General features: G+C 46.5%; 1 protein-coding gene across 1 annotated transcript in view; it reads left to right on the top strand.

Annotated features, from left to right (window-relative positions):
* The first annotated feature begins 8348 nt into the window (after nt 1-8348).
* LOC103127621 (uncharacterized) overlaps nt 8349-21725 on the top strand; it is a 163792-nt gene continuing 150415 nt past the window's right edge. Inside the window, 9 exon segments of the mRNA XM_060186434.1 lie at nt 8349-8547; nt 10015-10413; nt 12582-12851; nt 14306-14426; nt 15322-15374; nt 15476-15642; nt 16132-16173; nt 19522-19723; nt 20302-20661. Coding sequence (XP_060042417.1) covers nt 8484-8547; nt 10015-10413; nt 12582-12851; nt 14306-14426; nt 15322-15374; nt 15476-15642; nt 16132-16173; nt 19522-19723; nt 20302-20661 — 1678 coding nt within the window. The 5' untranslated portion in view covers nt 8349-8483.

Below are 21725 nucleotides of genomic sequence, written 5' to 3'. Positions count from 1 at the left end.
TGCAGCCCTGCTTCACCACTTGCAAAGCTTTCCCCCTGCAGATGGGGGTCAGGGGCTCAAACCCGGGTCCTTACGCACTGTAACATGTCACTCGACCAGGGGCACCACCACCTGGCCCCTATTTATATATTTTTTTACCAGAACACTGCTCAGCTCTAGCTTATGGTGGTATGGGAGGATTGAACCTGGGACTTGGGAGCCTCAGGCATGAAAGTCTCTTTGCATAACCATTATGCTACCTACCCCTGCTCCACAGCTATAATTTTTGTGTAGATGTAGTACAGGCATGTCACCTTACTCTGCCTGGGCTCATTAAAGTAATCAGCCCAGGGTATCTCTCTTATAAAATTTGTCAACATGAAAAATGTCATATTGTAACAGCTGGCTTTATCCCATGAAGCATTTGCCAGGGCACTGGACAATAGACTAAATGATCCCTAAACTCACTTCACCAATCTGAGACTTAGTTAACTTCAGGTTCCAGCCCTGGCAGGAGTGAAATCTTAACTCCTCCAGAAAGAGCATGAGTGCCCTCTAGTGGGCTGTTGCTGCAGGAGGAAGAGTAAAAAGGCAGGAAAGTGTAAGATGGGGACTGACTTTGCCTTAGATTCCTAAGAGGAAAAAAGGAAGGACACTCTGAAGTAGTAACAGGTGTAGGTGTGCCTTAGAAAGGAAGAGAAGGCAGGACCGCAGGAGAAAAATGGGCAGATATACATAAATATAAATAGATAGTTATAGAAATAATAGCCCGCCCATCTCTGTGATTTTGGGAGAACCACTGCAGTTTCCAATGGAAGGAATGGGGACACATAACTCTGGTGGTGGGAACAGTATTGAATTATACCCAGGTTATCTCATAATTTTGTCAAGCAACATTAAATTACTGATGAAAAAGAAAATAATAAATGGATAAATAAAATCACAAAATAATTTTTTAAATGTGGGGGGGAAGGGAAGGGTTGCCTGGCAGTGGTGCACCCTGCTGAGTACACGCCTGTGTCCAAGCCCATGAGCTCCAACTGCAGAGGGGGCACTTCAGCAGTGGTGAAGCAGGTCTGCAGGTGTCTCTCTTTATCTCTCTCTCTCTCATCTCCCCCTTACTTCTCAATTTCTCTCTGGCTTATCAAATAAAATAGAAAAGAAAAACATGAGCACACGGAGTGGTGGATTTATAGTACTGGCATGGATCCCCAGTGATAAAACCATAGCGACAATAAAAAACTTGTGTGAGTGTGTGTGTAGCAGTTGGCAGGTCAGCGTATAGCTCAGTAGTAAAGAGACTGCCGTGTGTACATGGTCTTTCATGAGACCTCTGCCTTCTCCTTCTCACCCTACTCCTGCACCCAGTATAAACATGTGTAACAAAGACCAGCAGCTTTCTGAGGAGAGAGGAAAGAGTGAGTGGTGGCTGGATAGTAAATGAGTGATTGATGTTCTCTTCAGATGCACAGTTCTGGGAGGTTCAATCCAAGTGTTCCCTGTCCTCAGGGGAGATGCTCAGCCCCATCCTCTTAGCACTGGGAGCAGTGGATGAGAGGCTGAATGACTCTGGGAGTATTTTCAGGGCTGTGCTGACCCTGGCCCTGAGACAATCATGAACTCCTGGTGAGTGGAGTCCTAAACTACCACTACTTACTACTGTGGACTTTTCTGCTCTCTTCTCCTCCCATCCTCCCCATGCCCACATTGCCCCAGCTTCCTCCTTGCTGAGACCTCCCCAGTAAACACCACTGAATTCTCTCTTCACTTTCTTTAACAAAGTATGTTCTTACTCAGTTTATTTTTAAAATTATATTTATTTATTTATTAGATAGAAACAGAGAAGTTGAGAGGAAGGAGAGAGAGAGAGAGAGAGAGAGAGAGAGAGAGAGAGAGAGAGAGAGAGAGATGCAGCCCTGATTCACCACTTGTGAAGATTTCCCCCTGTGGGTGAGTACTGGGGACTTGAACCTAGGTCCTTTTGCACTGTAACAGGTATGCTTAACCAGGTGAGCCACTACCTGGCCTCTATTTATTTGCTTTTTAATGAGAGGGAAAGACAGAGAGACGGAGAGAACAAACACAGGGGCAGCATTTGGCACATGCAGTGCCAGAGACCTCATGCTTGCAAGTCCAACACTTTATCCATTCCACCACCTGCTGGGCAGCAAAGAGGATCCAGAAGCCATAGGAGCAACACCCACTTAGAGATAAACTTAGTAAGGCAGGAACTTTCAACTCAGGTCTGTCTGGTTCTAGGGCCAGCAGCACAAAGTCCACAGTCATGGATCTTCTTTCACACAACCACCAAACTAGTGTCCCTCAGATTTAGTCTCTACACAACTCCTCCAGAAAGTAAGAGGCATAATGATCAGTTTTCAGTTCCAATCTATGAAACCGTACCACCTTTCTCTTGTGACTCTCATCCTGGTCCTGGTGGGAGGCTCCTGTCCCTCTGAGAACTTCCCAGGTAGGATGGGGTGCTCTCAGAAGCCACTGTGCGTTCACTTACGACACTGCTCATTTAGACATATGTGATCAAAATCTACCTTCCCCAAGCCCAAAGAAAAGAAATCAACATGCCATATTCCTGCAGCATTTCCTTACTATTTGCAAAGCTTCCCTCCCTGAAGGTGGGGGCTGGGGCCTCAAACCCAGGTCCTTGAGCACTGTAACATGTGCACTCAACCAGGGTGTGCTACCACCTGACCCCTCCCAACTTTATGTTTTTGTAAAATTACTTTTGTCCCTTCAGGTTTTTTGATATCCATATGAATTTTTAGATATTTCTACTTTTGAGAAAAATGTATTATTGGAATTGTGGAGGTTTTGCATGGAATATGTGGATCTTTTTGAGGGTATTGTCATTAATTTTTTGTTTTGTTTTGTTTTGACTTGAGTGTTGCTCAGCTGTGCCTGTTGGTGGTGCTGGGAGTCGAACATGGGGCCTCTAAAAATGCAAGTCCTGTATGCTACTACCATGATCTCCTCTTGTTCCTCTTTTCTTTTTAAGCCCATTAAGTTTTTATTTTTAATTTTTAATTAATTTGTTTTCCCTTTAGTTGCCCTTGTTATTTTTATTATTGTTATAGTTATTATTGTTATTTTTATTGATGCCATCGTTGTTGCATAGGACAGAGAGAAATGGAGAGAGGAGGGGAAGACAGAGAAGGAGAGAGAAAGACAGATGCTTGCAGACCTGCTTCACCGCCTGTGAAGCGACTCCCCTGCAGGTGGGGAGCTGGGGGCTCAAATTCAGATCCTTATGCTGCTCCCTGAGCTTAGCGCTGCCTGTGCTTAACCTGCTGCGCTACCATCCTACTCCCAAGATTTCCTCATCAACGAACATAGGTTGTCTTTCCATTTATTTGTGTCTTTTTTATTACTGTTCTTGTAGATTTAGTGTATAATTGTTTTTGCACCCTTGCTTAAGTGTATTTATATGTATTTAATGACTTTATAATTGGATTTTTTCATAATTTTCTTTTCCGATAGTTCATTATTTATGTGCAGAATCATAATAATAGTTATTGATGCTGTACCTTATAACTTTGATAAGTTTGAGAATTAGTTATGACTTTTTAGTGGAATCATTACGGTATTGTACATATAAGGTGGAGTCACAGAAGTTGCTTTCCACCTCCTTACTCCACTAAGTATAAAGTGTACAATATAATTATTTATTGCAGAGTAGTATCTAGTGAGTATATATTCAATAGTTATTTTTTCCCTGTCTTCCTTTTTTTTCTTTTTTTTTCCCTCCAGGGTTATCAATGCCTGCACTATGAATCCACTGCTTCTGGAGACCATTTTCCCCATTTTGTTGCCCTTGCTGTTGTCATTATTGTTATTGCTGTTGGACAGGACAGAGAGAAATGGAGAGAGGAGGAGAAGACAGAGAGGGGGAGAGAAAGACAGACACCTGCAGACCTGCTTCACCATTTGTGAAATGAACTCCTTTCAGGTGGGGAGCCTGGGGCTCAAACCGGGATCCTTCACCATGTGCACTTAAATCTGCTGTGCTACCTATGGTGTACCTACCACCCCACCCCACCCCACCCCACCCCACCCCACCCCCACCACCCCACCTCCCTGTCTTCTTTTTCTTTTCTGCTTTTCACTGGAGCATTTTCCACCTCTGGCTTGTGGTGCAGGGATTGAATTTTAAGTCCTGGAGCTTCAAGCATGAAAGAAAGTCTTTTGCATGATTATGTTACTTGTCCCCAGCTCTGCATTTTTTAAAGAAACTGTGGGGGAGAGGACAACAGGTTAACTCACGTTTTATCCTTCAGATTATTGTGTTCCAGGACTCTTGTTGCAGTAGTTTATAACTGTTACCCAATGCCCTGCATTTGAGAGATGAGTGGGAGACAGAGGAGGAGAAGGACCTGCACTGCTCCACTGCTCCACCACTCATAGAGAATGCAAAGGCCTGCCAGACATGGTAAGTTAGGCGTATGTGAATGTGGAATTTGGCAGTGCTTTAATATTCGCCTGTAAAGAGCTCCCTTTTCTTTTCTCTGAAGCTATCGATTCATTGTAACAGTCTCATAGACAATTCTTTATAAGCACAAATGGAATTTAGATCCTTAGTTTCTTTAGATATTTAGTTGACTTTCCTTCCCCTTAGAATCTGTCATGACCTAGAGACTTCCAGGCTCTTGACCCCCACCCCCATGGTTTAGGAATATAATTGCCATTTGCATTTGTAGGATGCTTTCTTTGAAATTTAAAGTGTCTTTAAGTTTCCTTAAATGCCTCTGGCCAGATTCAGGCCCCAGGGAATGTCTCAAGATTCTGGAACTACTCTTTCAAAATCTAACATTCCTGGAAAATACTGCCCCTCCACCCAGTTTCTGAGGAGAGTGGGAAGGTAACATGGGTAGGCAAGTTTACAAATAAGATATAGAAATACTGTTGGGATTTTTACGAAAATTCTTTCCCCCCCTTTCCTGTCCATTACTTTCTTCTTTCTTTCCTCTCTCCCTCTCCCTCTCCCCCTCTCCCCCCCCATCCTTTTATTTGTTTGATGCAGTGTGTGTGTGGGTTGAACCTGCCACTTTAGAGCCTCAGGCATGAGAGTCTCTTTGCATAGCCATTATGCTATTTAAGCCCCCCCTCACACCCCGTTTTTTTTTTCTTTGCTCTTGTGAAAGTCTGGCAAGCAAACACTGGTGGTTTAATAATTCCTCTCTTTACTCTTACAATCTGCCCTACATTTGTTTTAGGCAAGTTGAGTTCAGTTTCTTTTCTCTATTGTATTGTTTTTATCAGTATTTTTGCCTCTTTAAATCTGCTGGGTGCAATTTTCACCTTGATGTTCCTTCATTTTGCAGTAGGATCAAATTTATGGTGAAGGCTAGAATTGGACTTTAAAAAAAGACCATTGTGGAAGGGGGAGATAGTATAATGATTATGCAAAGACACCCTCATGCCTGAAGCTCTAAAGTCCCAGGTAGAGCAGTGCTTTGACCAAAAAAAAAAAAAGTTTATATATGAGAAAAAAGGAGAAAGACAGAGATCATAGTACCAAATAGGCATATGTGGTGAGGAATTAGAGGTGAGGTGAATAGATTCTGTATTATCCAAATCTTTGTAAGTTATAAAATCATTTTTTAAAAAGCCACCCACATGCCCCCCCAGAGACCTGCCAGTAGGAGGCGCCCTCTAATGGAGGAAATATCTGGGTGCCCTGCTGCCTGGAGCACCTCACCTGGTGCAGGCTCAGAGCTCCCTCCCCTTAGGGTGGACTTTTGGCCTCACCTACTTGTCTTTACAAATTGAGGAATCTGGTTGAAGGGCAGCTCACAAACAGGGCTTATTATTATTATTATTAGTAGTAGTAGTAGCAGCAGCAGCAGCAGCGGGGCTTCAAGATGAGATGTAGCTTCCTACCAAGGGTGGACCTTCCAGTTAAGGAAGGGGCAGCTGAAGCTGTTTAGGGGAACTTGGGGGGTGTGATTCTTCCAGCTCTGGGTGGGCATGAGAGCTGAGATAAGGAGAACAGGGGAAGGTATCAGTTTCTTCTTGCAAATAGTTTGCTTTGCTTTGTTAGTTATTTAGTAGTGGTTTACAAGATTATAAGACTATAGGGGAATAATTCCAGTACCCACCACTGATGTTTGTGCTCTCTGATCTGCCCCTCCTTCCTGATGATCCCCGGCAATAGCCACCATGCTTCTCACAAAGACTTAGAGACAGTTTGCCTACTATGTTTGTTCAAGCTCATGAGCTTCAATTCTCTATATTCCACATGTGAGCAAAATCATGAAGCAGTTGTCATTCAGCAAGTATCCATTTCTTTTTTTAAAGTATTTTATTTACTTTATTTTTGAGAGAGATGCAGAGAGAGAAAGACACAGAGAGAAACCCCAGAGCACTGCACAGCTCTGCCTTATTGTGGTGCAGGGGATTGAACCTGGGACTTTGGAGCCTTAGGCAGGAGACTCTCTTTGCATAACCATTATGCTGTCTATCCCTGCAAGTATCCATTTCTTACAGGCACAGATTAGTGTACCCATACTGGCAATAGGAGGGAGATGTACAAACTGACAAGAAATGTGAGACAGGAGTCAAGAAGGAAAGGAAATGGCATTCAGCCGGGGGACCGAGGTGATTACAGGCAGAAGACTGAATAGAAGGTGTCTAGGAACTCAAGACAGGACAATGAGCACAGAGTGGTCAGACTGAGAAAGGACTCTGGGTCTGCAGCCCCTGGGGAAGGCAGGCAAGGGGGCCAAGAAGCAGTTTCCAGTTGAAAGACAGGGTGTTACAGGGCCCACACAAGAGTGCCACTGGTCTATTATAAAGGCAGACTAAATTACTATTGACTAAGTGTACTCAGTTAGTGAAGAATGCCCGTAAGGGTGGACTCCAGGTGTTTAAACATCAGCAGCTGGGATCCTATTAGGAAGATAGCATCAATTTATGCAAAACACTTCTGTACTGGAGGCCTGGGAGTCCCAGGTTTAGTTCCTGGCATCACCACAAGTCATAGCTGAGCAGAGCTCTAATAAATGAGAAAACAAAAGGGAGGGGAGTTCAAATAACTGGGACCCTACTTCTAAGGCATTTTTAGGCCTTTCCACTGGTCACAGCCCTGTCCATAGAATCACACACTAAGTTATTCTTATTCCAATCTGGGTCAGAAAAAAAAAAGTCATACCAAGTAGTAATAATACACTTTCAGTAGGAAGAAAACAGCTAGCATTCACAGAAAGGCCAAAACCTTTAGACAGGAAAAGGAAAAGCCTCTGTGTGATCCCAGGTAGAGCTTGGAGAACCCCAGATACAGAGAAAGTGGGAGCTGGACTCTAGGAGAAGCCTCACCTTCAAACTCCAGGGTTGGCAAGCAAGCAGTGAGCACAGTGGGAACAGTGGTGGACTCACCGGTCTGGAGCTCACTTCTGATCACCATGAGATACTAATCAGCCAACTACTGGACCAGCAAGATGAGTCTACTCTAGGTGACCGGGGAAATAGAAATTGAGTAGTTGAAACACCTGTAGGGTATAGGGCAAATCCAGAGCACAGAGATGGAATATCTTTGTGCATATTTGTCTTCATGGAAATAAATACGTAGTCAAATTATATCTCCGCTGAAGTAACGCTGGTTTATAACATTATATACGTTTCAGGTCTATAGTCTGTTTTGTCATCATATGGGCCTCACCAAACCGGGTCAACTTATTTTTCAGACAGAAAATCAGAGACAGAGTTAGTGATAGATCAAGAGAGATAGCACAGCATGGAAGCGTCCTTCAGTGCAGTGGGGGACAGGCTTGACCCTGGACTGTGGACGTGACAAAGCAGCACACCAGTCCCAGCCAGCTATTTTCTGACCTTGGTATGTAATGTTCAAGTCATTACCTCTGCATGAGACATTTTAGCCGCCACAGGAATTCTGGTTCCCACGTACCGCCATACAGTTGGTCCCTTTATGTAGTTCCCCCACCCCCTTTTCTTCCTTCCCTTGTGGCAATTACTGTTCTGCATTTGGGGGGGGAGGGGTTCTCCTTTTTTATTGTTTTTTCTAACCAGACCATGGATCAGATAGCGTGTCTCCAAAGGTCACTTATAAGCATAGTCACACTGAAGTAGGGGATCACACTGGTTGGAAATCATCTCAATTACTTATATAATGGGCCTATTTCAAAATTCTTCATTACTCAGTGTTAAAATTTCAACAGATGATTTTGCATACATATCAAAAGGAAGAACGCAACTCTGAAGAAGGCAGAGGTCTAACCACTTCCCAGAAACCTGCGTGTAGACAGAAGGGAAAGAGGAAGGGGCAAGGCAGACAGGAAGAAGAGAGGAGGGAAGAGAAAGCCCTGGAAGAGACTTCACTCTCACCATTTGACCCTACAGAACTGCCCCTGGAGGAGACTCAGCACACAGGGAGGAGGCTCCTCAGAGCTGACACTCAGGAGCAGCTGTGCTGGGAGCATTTCTGGGGCCCAGCCTCTTCTCTCAGAGGGAGGACACAGCAGGCAGCAGCCCCCATGGAGCCCCCCTCACCCCTTGTCCTCAGAGGGTGTGTCCCCTGGCAGAAGCTCCTGCTGGCAGGTGAGAGGGGCCATTCATGGGGGTGGGAGGATGGAGGACAGAGACTGGCTGGGGCGTCCTGGGGAGGTCAGACCCCATGAGAGGGACAGAGGATTCTGTTTGCATCTGAGAGGAGATGACAGAAAAGCAAGGTGGGATGGGATTGGGGCTCATAGAGGTCCTCCTCCTCTTCTTCCTCCTCCCTGAGAAAGAAAGAGTAAAACAGGCAACAGCACTGAAACTTCTTCATTACAGTGGCCTGGGCTCAAACCTGGGTTGTTCACATGGCAAAACAGCACACAATCCAAGTGAGTGACAGGAAATTCTCATGAGAGGTAGAGAGGGGGTCAAATCATCACCACTACTATATTTTTATTATGATTATTATTTTAATATTTACTTATTTATTTTCTTTTGTTGCCCTTGTTGATAAGGTTTTTTTTGTTATTTATTTTTCCTTTTGTTGCCCTTGTTTTTTTATTGTTGTTGTAGTTACTGTTGGTGTCAGTGATGTCATCATTGTTGGATAGGACAGAGAGAAATGGAGAGAGGAGGGGAAGACAGAGAGGGGGAGAGAAAGATAGACACCTGCAGACCTGCTTCACCGCCTGTGAAGCGACTCCCTGCAGGTGGGGAGCCGGGGGCTTGAACTGGGACCCTTATATTGGTCCTTGCGCTTTGTGCCACATGTGCTTAACCCACTGTGCTACCGCCCAACTCCCACTACCGTATTTTTATATTACTTTTCATAATGACGTTTTGAACAGTTATGAAAGTAATAAAATGACACTAGTAAGGAATTGTTCCTGAAAACAAATAACCGGGCACTAAATATTGTGCTTAATCAACACCCTTAGACATTGGCAATCACCAGGGCATGAAGGCCCTGGAACATGACGTGTTCACCCACAGGGGAGAGCACCCTGTCCCACCACACATGGGAGAGCAAGGTCACAATTAACGGAGCTCACACTCTTTGGGACAAATGGAGAATCAAAGAGTTTAGAATGTGAGGTCAGGTCCAACAGTGACAACAGAGCAGAGCAAGTTCCCCCAGTGGAGGCAGAGGGTCCTTAGAGCAGGTAGGCAGAGAAGGCAGCTCCCAGGATGCCTGAGTGTCAGCAGGGGTCTCAGCACAGTGAGGGCTGAGCCAGGAAGATACCAGGGGAAGGGGATTCAAAACAGAGGACACAACTAGCTCAGAACAACTGGCCATCATGCTCATGCTGCTTACTGGTACTTATAGGACACACCTCTCACACACATACTGTGAGCACACACACCACCACCTCCAAACTGACGGGTTATCATGCTTCTCAGGATCCAAAGCCTAATCTTTATCCTAATATGCAGGTGCAAATATTGACTAGTTCCTTTCCTTCCCTTGCAGTCTCTCTCATAACCTTCTGGACCCCACCCACGACCACACAGCTGTCCACCTCAATATGCAGGTGCAAATATTGATCAGTTTCTTTCCTTCCCTCGTAGTCTCTCTCATAGCCTTCTGGACCCTGCCCTCCACCGCCCAGCTGACTGTGGAGTCTGTGCCGGCCAACACGACCGCCCAGCTGACTGTGGAGTCAGCGCCGGCCAATGCTGCTGAAGGAGAAGATGTTCTCCTCCTTGTCCACAATTGGCCTGAGAACACTATAGGCTTCAGCTGGTTCAAAGGGGAAAGTGTGGAGTCAGCCCATCAGATTGTAGGATATGAAATAGCCACACAACAAACGACCACTGGGCCTGCACACAGCGGCCGAGAGACACTATACACCAATGGATCCCTGCTGTTCCAGAATGTCAGAAAGAATGACACAGGCCTCTACACGCTACATGTCATTAAGAGTAGTTTGCAAATTGAAACAGTCATTGGGCAGCTTCGTGTTTGTGGTGAGCGACTCTCTCCAACCTCTATCTGTTGGGGGGTCATGGAGAGAATTACACTTCATACACACAGGGTGCTCAGGAGTGACTGGCACATGTCTTCCCCTCTGTGTTATGCATATGCCCAGCATTGGGATTTGAGCATTTAGTGCAGAACTCACACACTGTGGAAAAACTTCATAGAATTAAAAACCCTTTCCAGAACTCACAGATTCAACGTGGAGAGTGGCAATAGACGGAAGTAACACAGCAGAGTTACTAGCATCCCATACAAGCACCCTGGGCCCCTCCCGTGACCAGGACCTTGAGAAAGACAGTGTAGAGTATAGGTGCAGCGTCATATGATGGGGGCCCTGGAATCCCCACAAAGAAGCTCAGCTCTAGGCAGCCCCTTCAGAAGCCATGTCCCAGGGCTCCTGAGTGCAGTGCCCCTCAAGCCAGTGTTAGGGTTGAGCTTGGCCTCCTGCACAGGACTGAGTGCAAGGATTTCCTGCTGTGACTCCTGACCTGGTCACCTGCCAGGGGTTTGTGCCAAGAGTCACACCTGGGCAGTGACAGCCTGGCTCTTCACCAGGACTGGGATTGGCAACTCGTATGGTCAAGGTCCCCAGGCCATTAGCTGAGACTGCCTAGTGAGATCTAGAAGACTTCAGGGAGTTAAACTTCTGGGAGAAACAAAGGAGAGAAGGAACTCACTCCTGGCAGCTCCTCACTCACCAGGCATCCAACCACAGAATGACTCTCATGGTGACAAATACTAACAGATGCTGTTTATTTCAGCATCAACTCTACACCAGTGTCAGGTCAGTTGATTCTGGGTGATTTAAGGTTATTACTTGGTCACCTGGCAAATCAGGACTATCTACCTGATTTTACTGCAAGAAACCAAGTTATAGGGAGATATACTCATTAAAGCAAGACCACAACAGTACTCATCCAGGAACAAAGGCAAGAGACCCACCTCCATCCCAAACCCTGGACCTTGCATGTGTGGACCTTGAAACCAGATAGGGATCAGATTGTTTCTTAGATACATGTTGCTAAAAGAGAGACTGGTTTGGAGAGTGAGAGCAAAAAGAGAAAGTATCTGAAATAACTCTAGCATGAAATTCCCTGCATTGGCAACCAGACTCAGAGCTGCATGTACTCAGGCTTCCCCTCAGGAGACACGCTTATACATGCACCTTGCACTGTGTTAGAAATCACCCCCACATTTTTGTTCTTTTTTATTTTGAATAAGAGAAAGACACAGGGACAGAGAGAAAGAGGGAGGAAGAGACACCACAGTGCTAGCTCTTCCTGGTGCCATGGTACCACTCCCCCCCCATATGGTACCCAGATTTGAGCCCATCCTGCACACATGTTCGGGCACATGCCCTACAGGGAGAGCTATCTTCTGCCTCCCAATTTAATTATTATATAAAAATACTCACACGGTTGCAGTGTAAAAGGTGTAAAACCAAATATTTACAGGGAAACCTGATGTTTTTGTTCCATCCAATGATGACATTATTTTTAAAGAGGATTTAGTAGACATTTTCAGGGGGATATCATTCTGGAGTTGGGCTAGCTGTACTAGTGGGGTGAGGCGAGGAGAAATGCCTAGAGCTGGTGCTACATAGATGTTCTGGGGGATAGGGGTGATGTGGAGTCAGATGTGAAGCAGTCTTTCCTTCCTAGCTTTTTTTTCTTTCTACCACAGCACTGCTTATCTTGGGCTTATGGTGAGGTGGGGCATTGAACCTGGGGCCTGGGAACCTCAGATATGAAATCCTTTTGCAGAACCATTATGCTGTCTCCTCAGTCCTAGATCTCTCTCCATTCACCATCTCCTGGACATAACTACTGAAGTGTATCAGGGCCATCTTCTGGGTGACCTTGCAGACCTGCTGAGATTTTGTGAGGGGACTGACATCTCTGATGAAGAAAAATGGCCCCAGGCAAGCTGGGTGGTGATACACCGGTTGAGTGCACATGTCATTATGCTCACGAACTTGACTTCAAGCCCCTGGTCCCCATCTGCGTGGGGTGTGGGAGTAGTATAGCAGTGCTACAGGTGTCTCTCCCCTTTCCCTCTCAATCTCTCTCGGTCTCTATCCAAAATAAAGAAATAAAATTTAAAAAGTGTTAGCCCCAGGCCTCAGGCTCATTCTCTAACCCCTGTGTCTCCACAGAGTCAGTGACCCAGCCCTCCATCCAAGCCAGCAATACCATAGTCTTAGAACTTGACCCTGTGGTCATGACCTGCCTCACCAGTGACACTGCGGTCTCCATCTTGTGGTTCTTCAATGGGCAGAGTCTGCGGCTCACAGAGAGGACAAAACTGTCACAGGACAGCAGCACCCTCACCATCGAGCCCATCAGGAGAGAGGATGCTGGGGGTTATCAGTGTTCCAACTCGCTCTGTTCCAGAAAAAGTGACCCCATCTCCTTGAAAGTGATCTGTGAGTGACACTTCCTTCCTCCTTGTCCCTGTCACTGGCAGGGGGTGAAATGGATGTGCCCTGAAGAGTGGGACATGCGGAGGGTTACTGCAGAGCCTAGAGGGTAACACAGCTAAAAGCTAGAGTTGGACCAACCTTGTTGTCCTGCCCTGATCTGATGTCACAGTTGTTTGACCACAGACTCAACAGACCCACCTCCTCCTGAGGCTCAATTTCCTCCATGAGGAACTGGGAGGAAAAGCTGGATCAGAAAGCTGCTTAGAGAATGTCTGTGAGGATGTCGGTGAAATTACAGGTTACACACAAGGTTAGGGATCAGTAATGTTTGCAACTAGTACCATTTTGATTGGCATTTTTGTTCTCAGCTGTAAGTCAAGAATTTCCTGGTTTACTACATTTTCTTTACCTCTCACCAGTTCTGTGATCTGTTTAGGACAGTCCCATGCTTAATGTACATCTTCTCTTTAAGTGAGTGATTAGATTTATTGGGGAAATGGATGAAAATACACATTCAGAGGAAATGAGGGCAGATTTGGGGGTGGACTGTGTTGGTCAGATTTACTGGAAAACTGGGGAGAACAAAAAGTTGTTGAACGTGGGAAAGGTGAGCTGACATTCTCAGAGGAAATGTGGGTGGGTTTGAGAGTGCATTGTGTCCTATAAGTTCTCTTTATGCAGAGAACCTCTATAAAGTGGGGGTGGTACCCCACCACTCATGAGGAAGGAAGGATGGGAGGACAACATTTTAAAGCATTTCCACTGTGGGAGGCTGGGTGGGCATTAGCACACCTTTTTCGGTGGCACATATAATATCATGAGTAAGGACCTGGGCTTGAGACCCCACTCTCCAACTACAGAGGGAAGTTTTGTGAGTGGTGAAGCAGTGGGCATGCAGGGGCCTAGCTTTCAATCTCCCTCTTTATCTCTGCTCCATTCTCAAGTTTTCTCTGCTCTTTCAAGTATAATAGAAAGTAAAAGAAAAAAAAAAAAAAAGGAAAATGGCCACTGGGAGCGGTGGATTCATAGTGCTGGCACCGAGCCCCAGCAAATACCCTGGTGGCAACACAAAAAAGAAAAAATGTATTATTGATTAGGGTGGAGTTGACTACTGTAGACTCTACCCTCAGAGACCAACAGCAGCGATGGAGGAGGATCTAGAGCTGACAAAAGAATGGATGTGAGAAAGAGACAGGGACGGCAAGAAGTATAGCCATGTAGGGAGAGGTGCGGGGTTAAGAGTGAGAACAGTTTCAGATGTGGAAGCAGAACAGGATATAACCACTGGCATGGGGTCAGGGTTGGCAGATATTGTGATGGCAACACAGGAACTACACACAAAGCTTATAGCATTTCCTTCCTCCCTAGCCAGTCCCTCTGTGTCAAAGCCCACTATGGTTTCCCTGGAAATGGACTTAGGCTTCAAACTCATCTCCCATGGTCTCTTTTCCTTCCAGCAGGAGGAAACTCCACAGGCCTCTCTGGAGGGGCTATTGCTGGCATCATGATTGCAGTCCTGGTTGGAGTGGCACTGGCAGGTGCTCTGGGCTATTTCCTGTTCTTCAGAAGGATCAGCGGGTATGACAGTATTCCCCATGGACTGACTCCAGCCCAGGAGGAAAGAGACTCCATCCCTGGGCTCTAGGCCTAACTCCCTACAGCCCTACCTCCTCCTAGAGTTCCCTCCACTCCATCCAGCTCCTGTCTCACCAGGGCTGACCTGGGGCGGCTGTTCAAAGCCTCCTCAGGTAAAAGTCAGCTCGATTTATAGGCCCTGTCCCTCAGTGTTGTCCTAGTCACTCAGCAGGAAGTTCCAGGAAGTGAGGGCACAGTAAAGGGAACTCACTTCCTGTTGTGGATTCAAACCCACCCATCCTGTGAGGGGCTTTTACAGCTTCAGGGTCTGAGGGGATTCCGGCTCAGGTCACACAAAGAGGACGGAAGAGCCTGGACAGGTGGATCAGGCGTCCCTATGTGGCAGATGTATGACCCACAGCCCTGATGTGTGAAGCAGGAGGGAGAACTGAACAGGACAGCAGGTCTTAGGAGATGCCTCTTGTCAAGGCAGATGGAGCTGGAAGAGGCCACTGTCACATGTCAGTGTCTCCTGGCCTGAGGGAAGGTCTTCCCACATTTGGGGGTCCACACTGTTTTGTACACACAACCCTGCTTCCCTGAGCCCCTAATCCATCTGCTCAGTTACCTGTGTGGATTAGTTCCTTTCCTGGGTCTTTGGTCCCTTATGGGCCAACTTTCTCCTGTATCCCCATCACCCTATGGGTCCTTCCCCTCTGGGACCAGGACAAATGTGTCTTCATGAGAGCTTTCCAGAGTCATCTTTCCTCCCCCACTAAATGGCTCTGTGGAGAAAGGGGGCTCTGCACCTTGCTTGTACAAGGCAATGTCTTGTCCCCTGCTCTGATGCCACAGCTGTCACTCCCCTGGTACCCCTCACACACCTGACCTTTCCTAGGACCTGTGGACAATGTGACCTCAGACAGCACCAGCCCCCAGTGTCTGCCCCTGGTGAGTAGCTGTTCAGTTGGGAGTGGCTGGGGGCCTTTCCTGCACTTTGGCCTCTCCTGCCAATCTCCCCATCCTCTGACTCTTTCTCTGGGGTTCAGCAGAACTCTCAGGAACCATCCAGAGAAAGAGACATTTTGTGATCAGAGAAAAAGGTCCTTGCCCTCAGAAGCTGAAGCGGCCAGGCTTCTCCAGTGAGGGTGGTGGTGTTCCTTCAGCCCTGCTTTGTGGACCAGGGTCCTCTCACCTAAGGGACAGGTCCAAGTTCTCTGTAACTGTCTGACTTGTCTCTGATAAGTTACTATCTCTGCTCCCAGGCTGCAACCTCTACAGCAACATCAATCTTTCGGTAAGTCTGTCCTGCTCCCTGGCACCCAGCTTACTTTAGTTCAGAGCTAGGTTCCCCTGACCCCCCACTTCCCACCCCTATCTCCCACCCACCCCACCCCCCAACACACACAGCACTGACTCCCTCCCCATTCAGAACATCCAGGAAAAAAATAAAAAGCACTAGCTGCAATTTGGCCTTTTGAAAGAAAGACTTCCTGAGTCCCCTCCCTGAGCCCATAGCAGAGAGGACACGGGACCATCTGTCAGGCATCCTGGGCTAACATGGGGGTGGGGAGCCAGGGATGGTGTTGGGGGTTGAAGCTGCAGACCTGGATTTATCTGCTTGAAGCTAGACCTTGCAACTTACTTGTGTGAGGAGAAATGACCTCCCAACCCTGTTCCCTGACCTCTGCTGTCTCCCTCTACCCAGGATCACCAAGTGGGTCTCAATCCAGCAGCTCCCATCTACGAGGTGAGTGTGGATGAGGAGCCCCAAAGTGTGTGTGTGTGTGTGTGTGTGTGTGTGTGTGTGTGTGAGATGTGCACCCATCTCACCCTTGGCTCTGCTTCCAACTTCAGGAAATCGCAAGGGTTGTAGGGGTGAAGAGGGAGGGTCCTGGGAGCAGAAGCTCCACCTCTACAATGGAGAGGTCCCCCCAGAAGGCAAATTTGTGCAGAGGGGAATCCCTGGACCATGTTCTGAGAAGATTACAAGAGCTCAGAGTCCTTGTCATTGCTGTTGTCTGCTTTGTCTCCTAATTCTTCTTCCTTTTTTTAATTTTTAATTATTTTATTTATTTTCCCTTTTGTTGCCCTTGTTTTTTTATTGTTGTAGTTATTATTATTGTTGTTATGATTAATCCTGTCATTGTTGGATAGGACAGAGAGAAATGGAGAGAGAAGAGGAAGATAGACAGGGGGAGAGAAAGATAAGACACCTGCAGACCTACTTCACTACCTGTGTAGCGACTCCTCTGTAGGATCCTGGGGGAATCCTTAAATCCTTACACCAGTCCTAGAGCTTTATGCTATGTGCGCTTAACCCACTGTGCTACCGACTGACTCCCAATTCTTCTTTTATATATTTGTTTGGGTGGTGGTTTCTTTTGCTGTGTAGAAGCTTTTCAATTTGATATAGTCTCATTGGTTTATTTTTGTTTTTGTCTTGCTTGCAATTGGATTTGTATCATTGAAGATGCCTATAAACTTTAGATGGCAAAGAGTGCTGCCAATATGTTCCTCTAAGTGTGTGATAGTTTCTGGTCTAACATCCAAGTCCTTGGGCTATTTGGAGTTTACTTTTGTGTGCAGTGAAATGTAGGGGTTTAGTTTAATTCTTCTGCACATTTCAACTGAATTTCCCCAGTACCATTTGTTGAGGAGACTCTAATTTCTCCCTTTAATAGTTTGGACCTCTTTGTCAAAAATTAGAGGCCCATAAGTGTGTGGGCTTATATTTGGCTCTCAGTTCTATTCCAGTGGTCAATGTGTCTATTTTTGTTCCAATACCAGACATTTTTTATTACAATGGCTCTGTGATATAGTTTGAGATCTGGAAGTGTGATGCCTCCAGTTATGTTCTTTTTCCTCAAGATTGTTTTGGCAATGGGGTAGGGGTAGATAGTATAATGGTTATGCAAAGAGACCCTCTAGCTAGAGTCTCTAAACCACAAGTGTCTCATGCCTAACGCTCCAAAGTCAAAGGTTCAATTACCTGTACTACCATAAGCCAGAGCTGATCAGTGCTCTTAAAAAAAATTTAAAAAGACTGTTTTGGCGATTCTAGTTTTTTTTTCTGGTTCCATATAAACTCACAAACAGAATTTTATAAATAAGAAGAGAAAGGGAAAGACAAGGAGAACTTGAACTGAGTTTGTTGTATTGCACCAAAATAAAGGACTTTGGGGTGTGTGTGTGTGTGTGTGTGTGCAGGGGAGCATTCAGGTTCTGATACTTGATGGTGGAGGATGATGGGGTTGTAGAGTGTTTTACAGAAAACTGAAGAATTACACACATCCAGCAAAAACTGTATTTACTGTTTACCATAAACCATTAATCCTCCCAATTAAAAAGATATTTTATTTATTTAAATGTGAAAGAAAGAGACAGAGATTAGAGTACTGCTCAGCTCTGGCTTATGGTGGTGCTAGGGATTGAACCAGAGACCTCAGAGACTCAGGCATGAGATTCTTTTGCAGAACCATTATGCTGTCTCCTCAGTCCTCAGAGGCCTCTTCTGTCTTTTACAGGATTTACTACAACCAGATACAAACATTTACTGCAGAGTCAACCGCAAAGGAGACATGGCTTCTTAGTTTCCTCTAGGATGTCTTTAAGGGCTGGAAGGACCCATTGTGAGCCCAGACCCCAGCGGTCTGGAGCTGGAGGCAAGAACCCAAAAGCCAGCTCTGAGTTCTCATAGAATTTAGGTTCCTGAGTCTGGAGGTTGGGGCTCCCTCTGGATTTCTGGAGACCTGGAGAGGCTGTCTGGACTCTGGACAGTGCAGAGCAAAGGTGTAATCCATGCCCTGGGGAGTGGGGGCTCCAGGGACTCGCCTGGCCTCTGACCCACTGTGGTCTATGGAGGGTCTGATTAAAAACAATTTTCCTCTTGTTTTTGCTAATTTCTCTACTGTATTTGGGGAGTTCTGACAGCAGAAACTCACCCATCTTGGTTCCATTTCCTGTTTGTGCCTCATGGAGAAAAAATATTATCTCTAAGTTACAACAAACCATTTCTGCTTCCCGGGAGAAAGTAGTAGGGTGGTGATTATGAGGGGATGGGGAGGCATCATGCTAACAGGAAACTGAGATCATATCCATCAGGATAGTATTCAGCAGAACTTCCAGACCTGGGACCAAAATCATGAACACTCCCCAGGATTTGCCCTTTTACAGATTTTTCTTTGGGTCTCAGGAACAGAGGGCTTATCCCGATGTTCCTGTTGGAAGTGACCAGTGGTAGTGGAGAGAGGGATGTATTAGAGGGCTAGACCCATCATATCTGCATGAGAATCCAAGGAGTCCCTGACTAGAACCCCAGATAGCATCATGATCTTTATAAAACTCCACAGGGGCTCCCAGTGCAGTGTGGTGACATCCTTGGAAGAAGTCCTTCTGATGGAGCCCTACTGCTTAGCTCAAAAGGGAGAGTCAGAAATGCTTTTCAGATGTGTGTGTGTATGAGTGTGTGTGAGTGTGTGTGTGTGTGTGTGTGTGTGTGTGTGTGTGGTGTGAAAGATAGAAGGGGGAGGGGAAAGAGAGGGAGGTGTCACACTCATTTGCTAGGGGTTGACAATGAAGTTGATACAGATCGATAAATAAAGTACCACAAATTAAAGACTGAAGCAACAGATAGTCATCTATTCACAGTTCAAAATCTAGGAAATATAGGATCAAAGTTTGGCAGTGTTAAATTATTATCAGGAGTTGGGAAATAATCTCCTTCAAACTTCTTCCATTGACATAGAGATACTGGTCTTCATGTGTACAGTGTCCCCCATGTCTGTCTATCTCCAAAGTACCCTAAAAGCATCACTCAGTTTGAATCACTCTAGTAAGAAGTCATCTCAGTTACATATGCAGTGGACCCGCTTTAAAACTCTGAGTTACCTGGAGTTAAAATTCCAACAGATGGTACTTGCACAGGCACAAATCTCCATTAGGAGACAAACACTGTGCAGAAGGCATTAAGCCTCAGCAGTTTCCTAGCACCTGCATAGAGAGGAGGGAAGAAGAAGGCAGGGCACAGTAGGGAGGAGGAGGGGAGGGGAGGGAGGAAAGGTCCTGGCAGAATCTGCCCCTTGTCCTGTACACACAGGTCAAAGCTCTCCAGGAGGAGGCTGAGCACAGAGGGAGGAGGCTCCTCAGAGCTGACACTCAGGAGCAGCTGTGCTGGGAGCATTTCTGGAGCCCATGCTCTTCTCTCAGAGGGAGGACACAGCAGGCAGCAGCCCCCATGGACCCCCGATCAGCCCCTGTCCACAGAGGGTGTGTCCCCTGGCAGGGGCTCCTACTGGCAGGTGAGAGGAACTATTACTGGGGTGGGAAAGATGAGGAACAGAGGCTGGGTGGGGTGCTATGGGGAGTATAGGGCTCTGAGAGGGACAGAAGGCTCTATTTATACTTGGAGGGGAGGAAGCAGGTAGTTCACCTGCAGGTATTTGTAGCTCGTCCCATCACTGTGGTGATAACAATCTCTGTAAAGTCCCTGTCCACAAAAATCTCACAGTCTGGGTGGGGGGAGAATGATATGATGAGTATACAGTGTGCAGTCAGGTCTGACAAGTGTCATGCAGGGAACAGTGGAGACAGAGGGTTCTTAGAGCAGGTGGGCACGGAAGGCAGCTTTGGGGACACCTGTGTGTGAGCAGGGGTCTGAGGGCTGAGCCAGGCAGACAGCTGGGGAAGAGGACTAGAAACAGAGTGAGAGCCAGGTCAGAGGGGCTGATCCTCGTGCACACCTTTCCCCCCCACACACACACACTGCAGACACATGTACTAAGATGAAGGATTAAAATCTTCCATGGAGCCAGAGTCTAATCTGCCTACCCCAATATTCAGGTGCAAATAATGATCAGTTTCTTTCCTTCCCTTGTAGTTTCTCTCATAGCCTTCCGGATACTGCCCACCACCACCCAGCTGACTGTGGAATCAGTGCCGGCCAATGCTGCTGAATGGGAAGATGTCTTCCTCCTTGTCTACAATATGTCAGGGAATCCTACAGGTTTCGGCTGGTACAAAGGGGAACACGTGGATCCAGACCAGCAAATTATAGGATATGAAACAGGTACACTTACAATGACCAATGGGCCTGCACATAGCGGTCGAGAGACATTATACACCAATGCGTCCCTGCTGTTCTGGAATGTTACCCAGGGTGACACAGGATACTACACGCTACTCATCATAAAAAGAGGTTTTCAAACTGAAAAAGTCACTGGGCAGCTACGTGTACACAGTGAGTGATTCTCTCTGACCTCTGGCTGTTGGGGGATAAAGGCAGGGAGATACCTGTACTTCAAACACACATGGCATTCGGGAATGATGTGTAAAAGTCTGTCCCTCTGTGTTATGCATTATTTCCTCTGTTGGAGTTTGAGCATTTAGTGCAGAACTCACACACTGGAGGAAATGTTTACCAGAACCTATAGATCCAATGCAGAGGGGACCCCTGGATGTGATTGACAGCAGTGAGGAAGACCTGGATCAGTACCCTGGGCTTCTCCCTTTACAAAGACTCTGAGAAAGACAGTGTACCTCAGCCAGATACAGAGAACTTCAGTCCATGCACCCCCTGCCCAGAACCCTGCCCCAAGATCCTGCTCCCAGTGCCCCTGGGAGCCAGTGTTAGGGTTGGACTTAGCTTCCTGGCCAGGGCTGACTGGCAGCAAGGACTTCCTCCTGCCAGGGCTCTATCTAAATGATCATATCATGGTGGGGGAACAAACCAGATCTTCATCAAGACTGTGACTGGAAACACAGATGGTCAAGGTTCCCTGTCCATTAGCTGAGTGCCAAAGGACACTTCAGGAGAAGTAAGCTTTTCCAAGCAGGGACAAAGGAGAGAAGAATCCCATGGCAGCTCCTCAGCCATTAGGGAGCGAATTGTATGGAGACAAATAAAAACAGATGCTGTTTATTTGGGCATTAAATCTGAAGTGGTTTAAGGTGAATTAATATGTCAAGTTGAGAAAATTTATCTGGTTTTATTGAGGAAAGCTTAGTTAAGGTGTGTGTGTGGTGGGGGGGAGGGGGTAGAGTCCCTAAATCAGAATCTCATGGATTATTATTATCATCCAGGGGTGGTTATCAAGCTGTGCTCTTTGAGACACAACCTGGCTCTCTCCTCTACCTCTGGGACAGTTTTATTTACTGCTGACACTGAATCCAACCAGTGGTTCAGATCTTTACATCCTCGACAGCCCCAGCTCAGGCAGATTCTGTCACTCTGCAAGGTGAAAACACATGAAGATAGAGTCCTGTTGACTCTAAAACTAAAGTCCCTGCACCAATATCAGAGTC

Source organism: Erinaceus europaeus, chromosome 2, assembly GCF_950295315.1.
Source record: "Erinaceus europaeus chromosome 2, mEriEur2.1, whole genome shotgun sequence".
Classification (NCBI taxonomy): domain Eukaryota; kingdom Metazoa; phylum Chordata; class Mammalia; order Eulipotyphla; family Erinaceidae; genus Erinaceus; species Erinaceus europaeus.
Note: the sequence above shows the minus strand (reverse complement) of the source record. Positions and strands in the feature narration are given on the sequence as shown.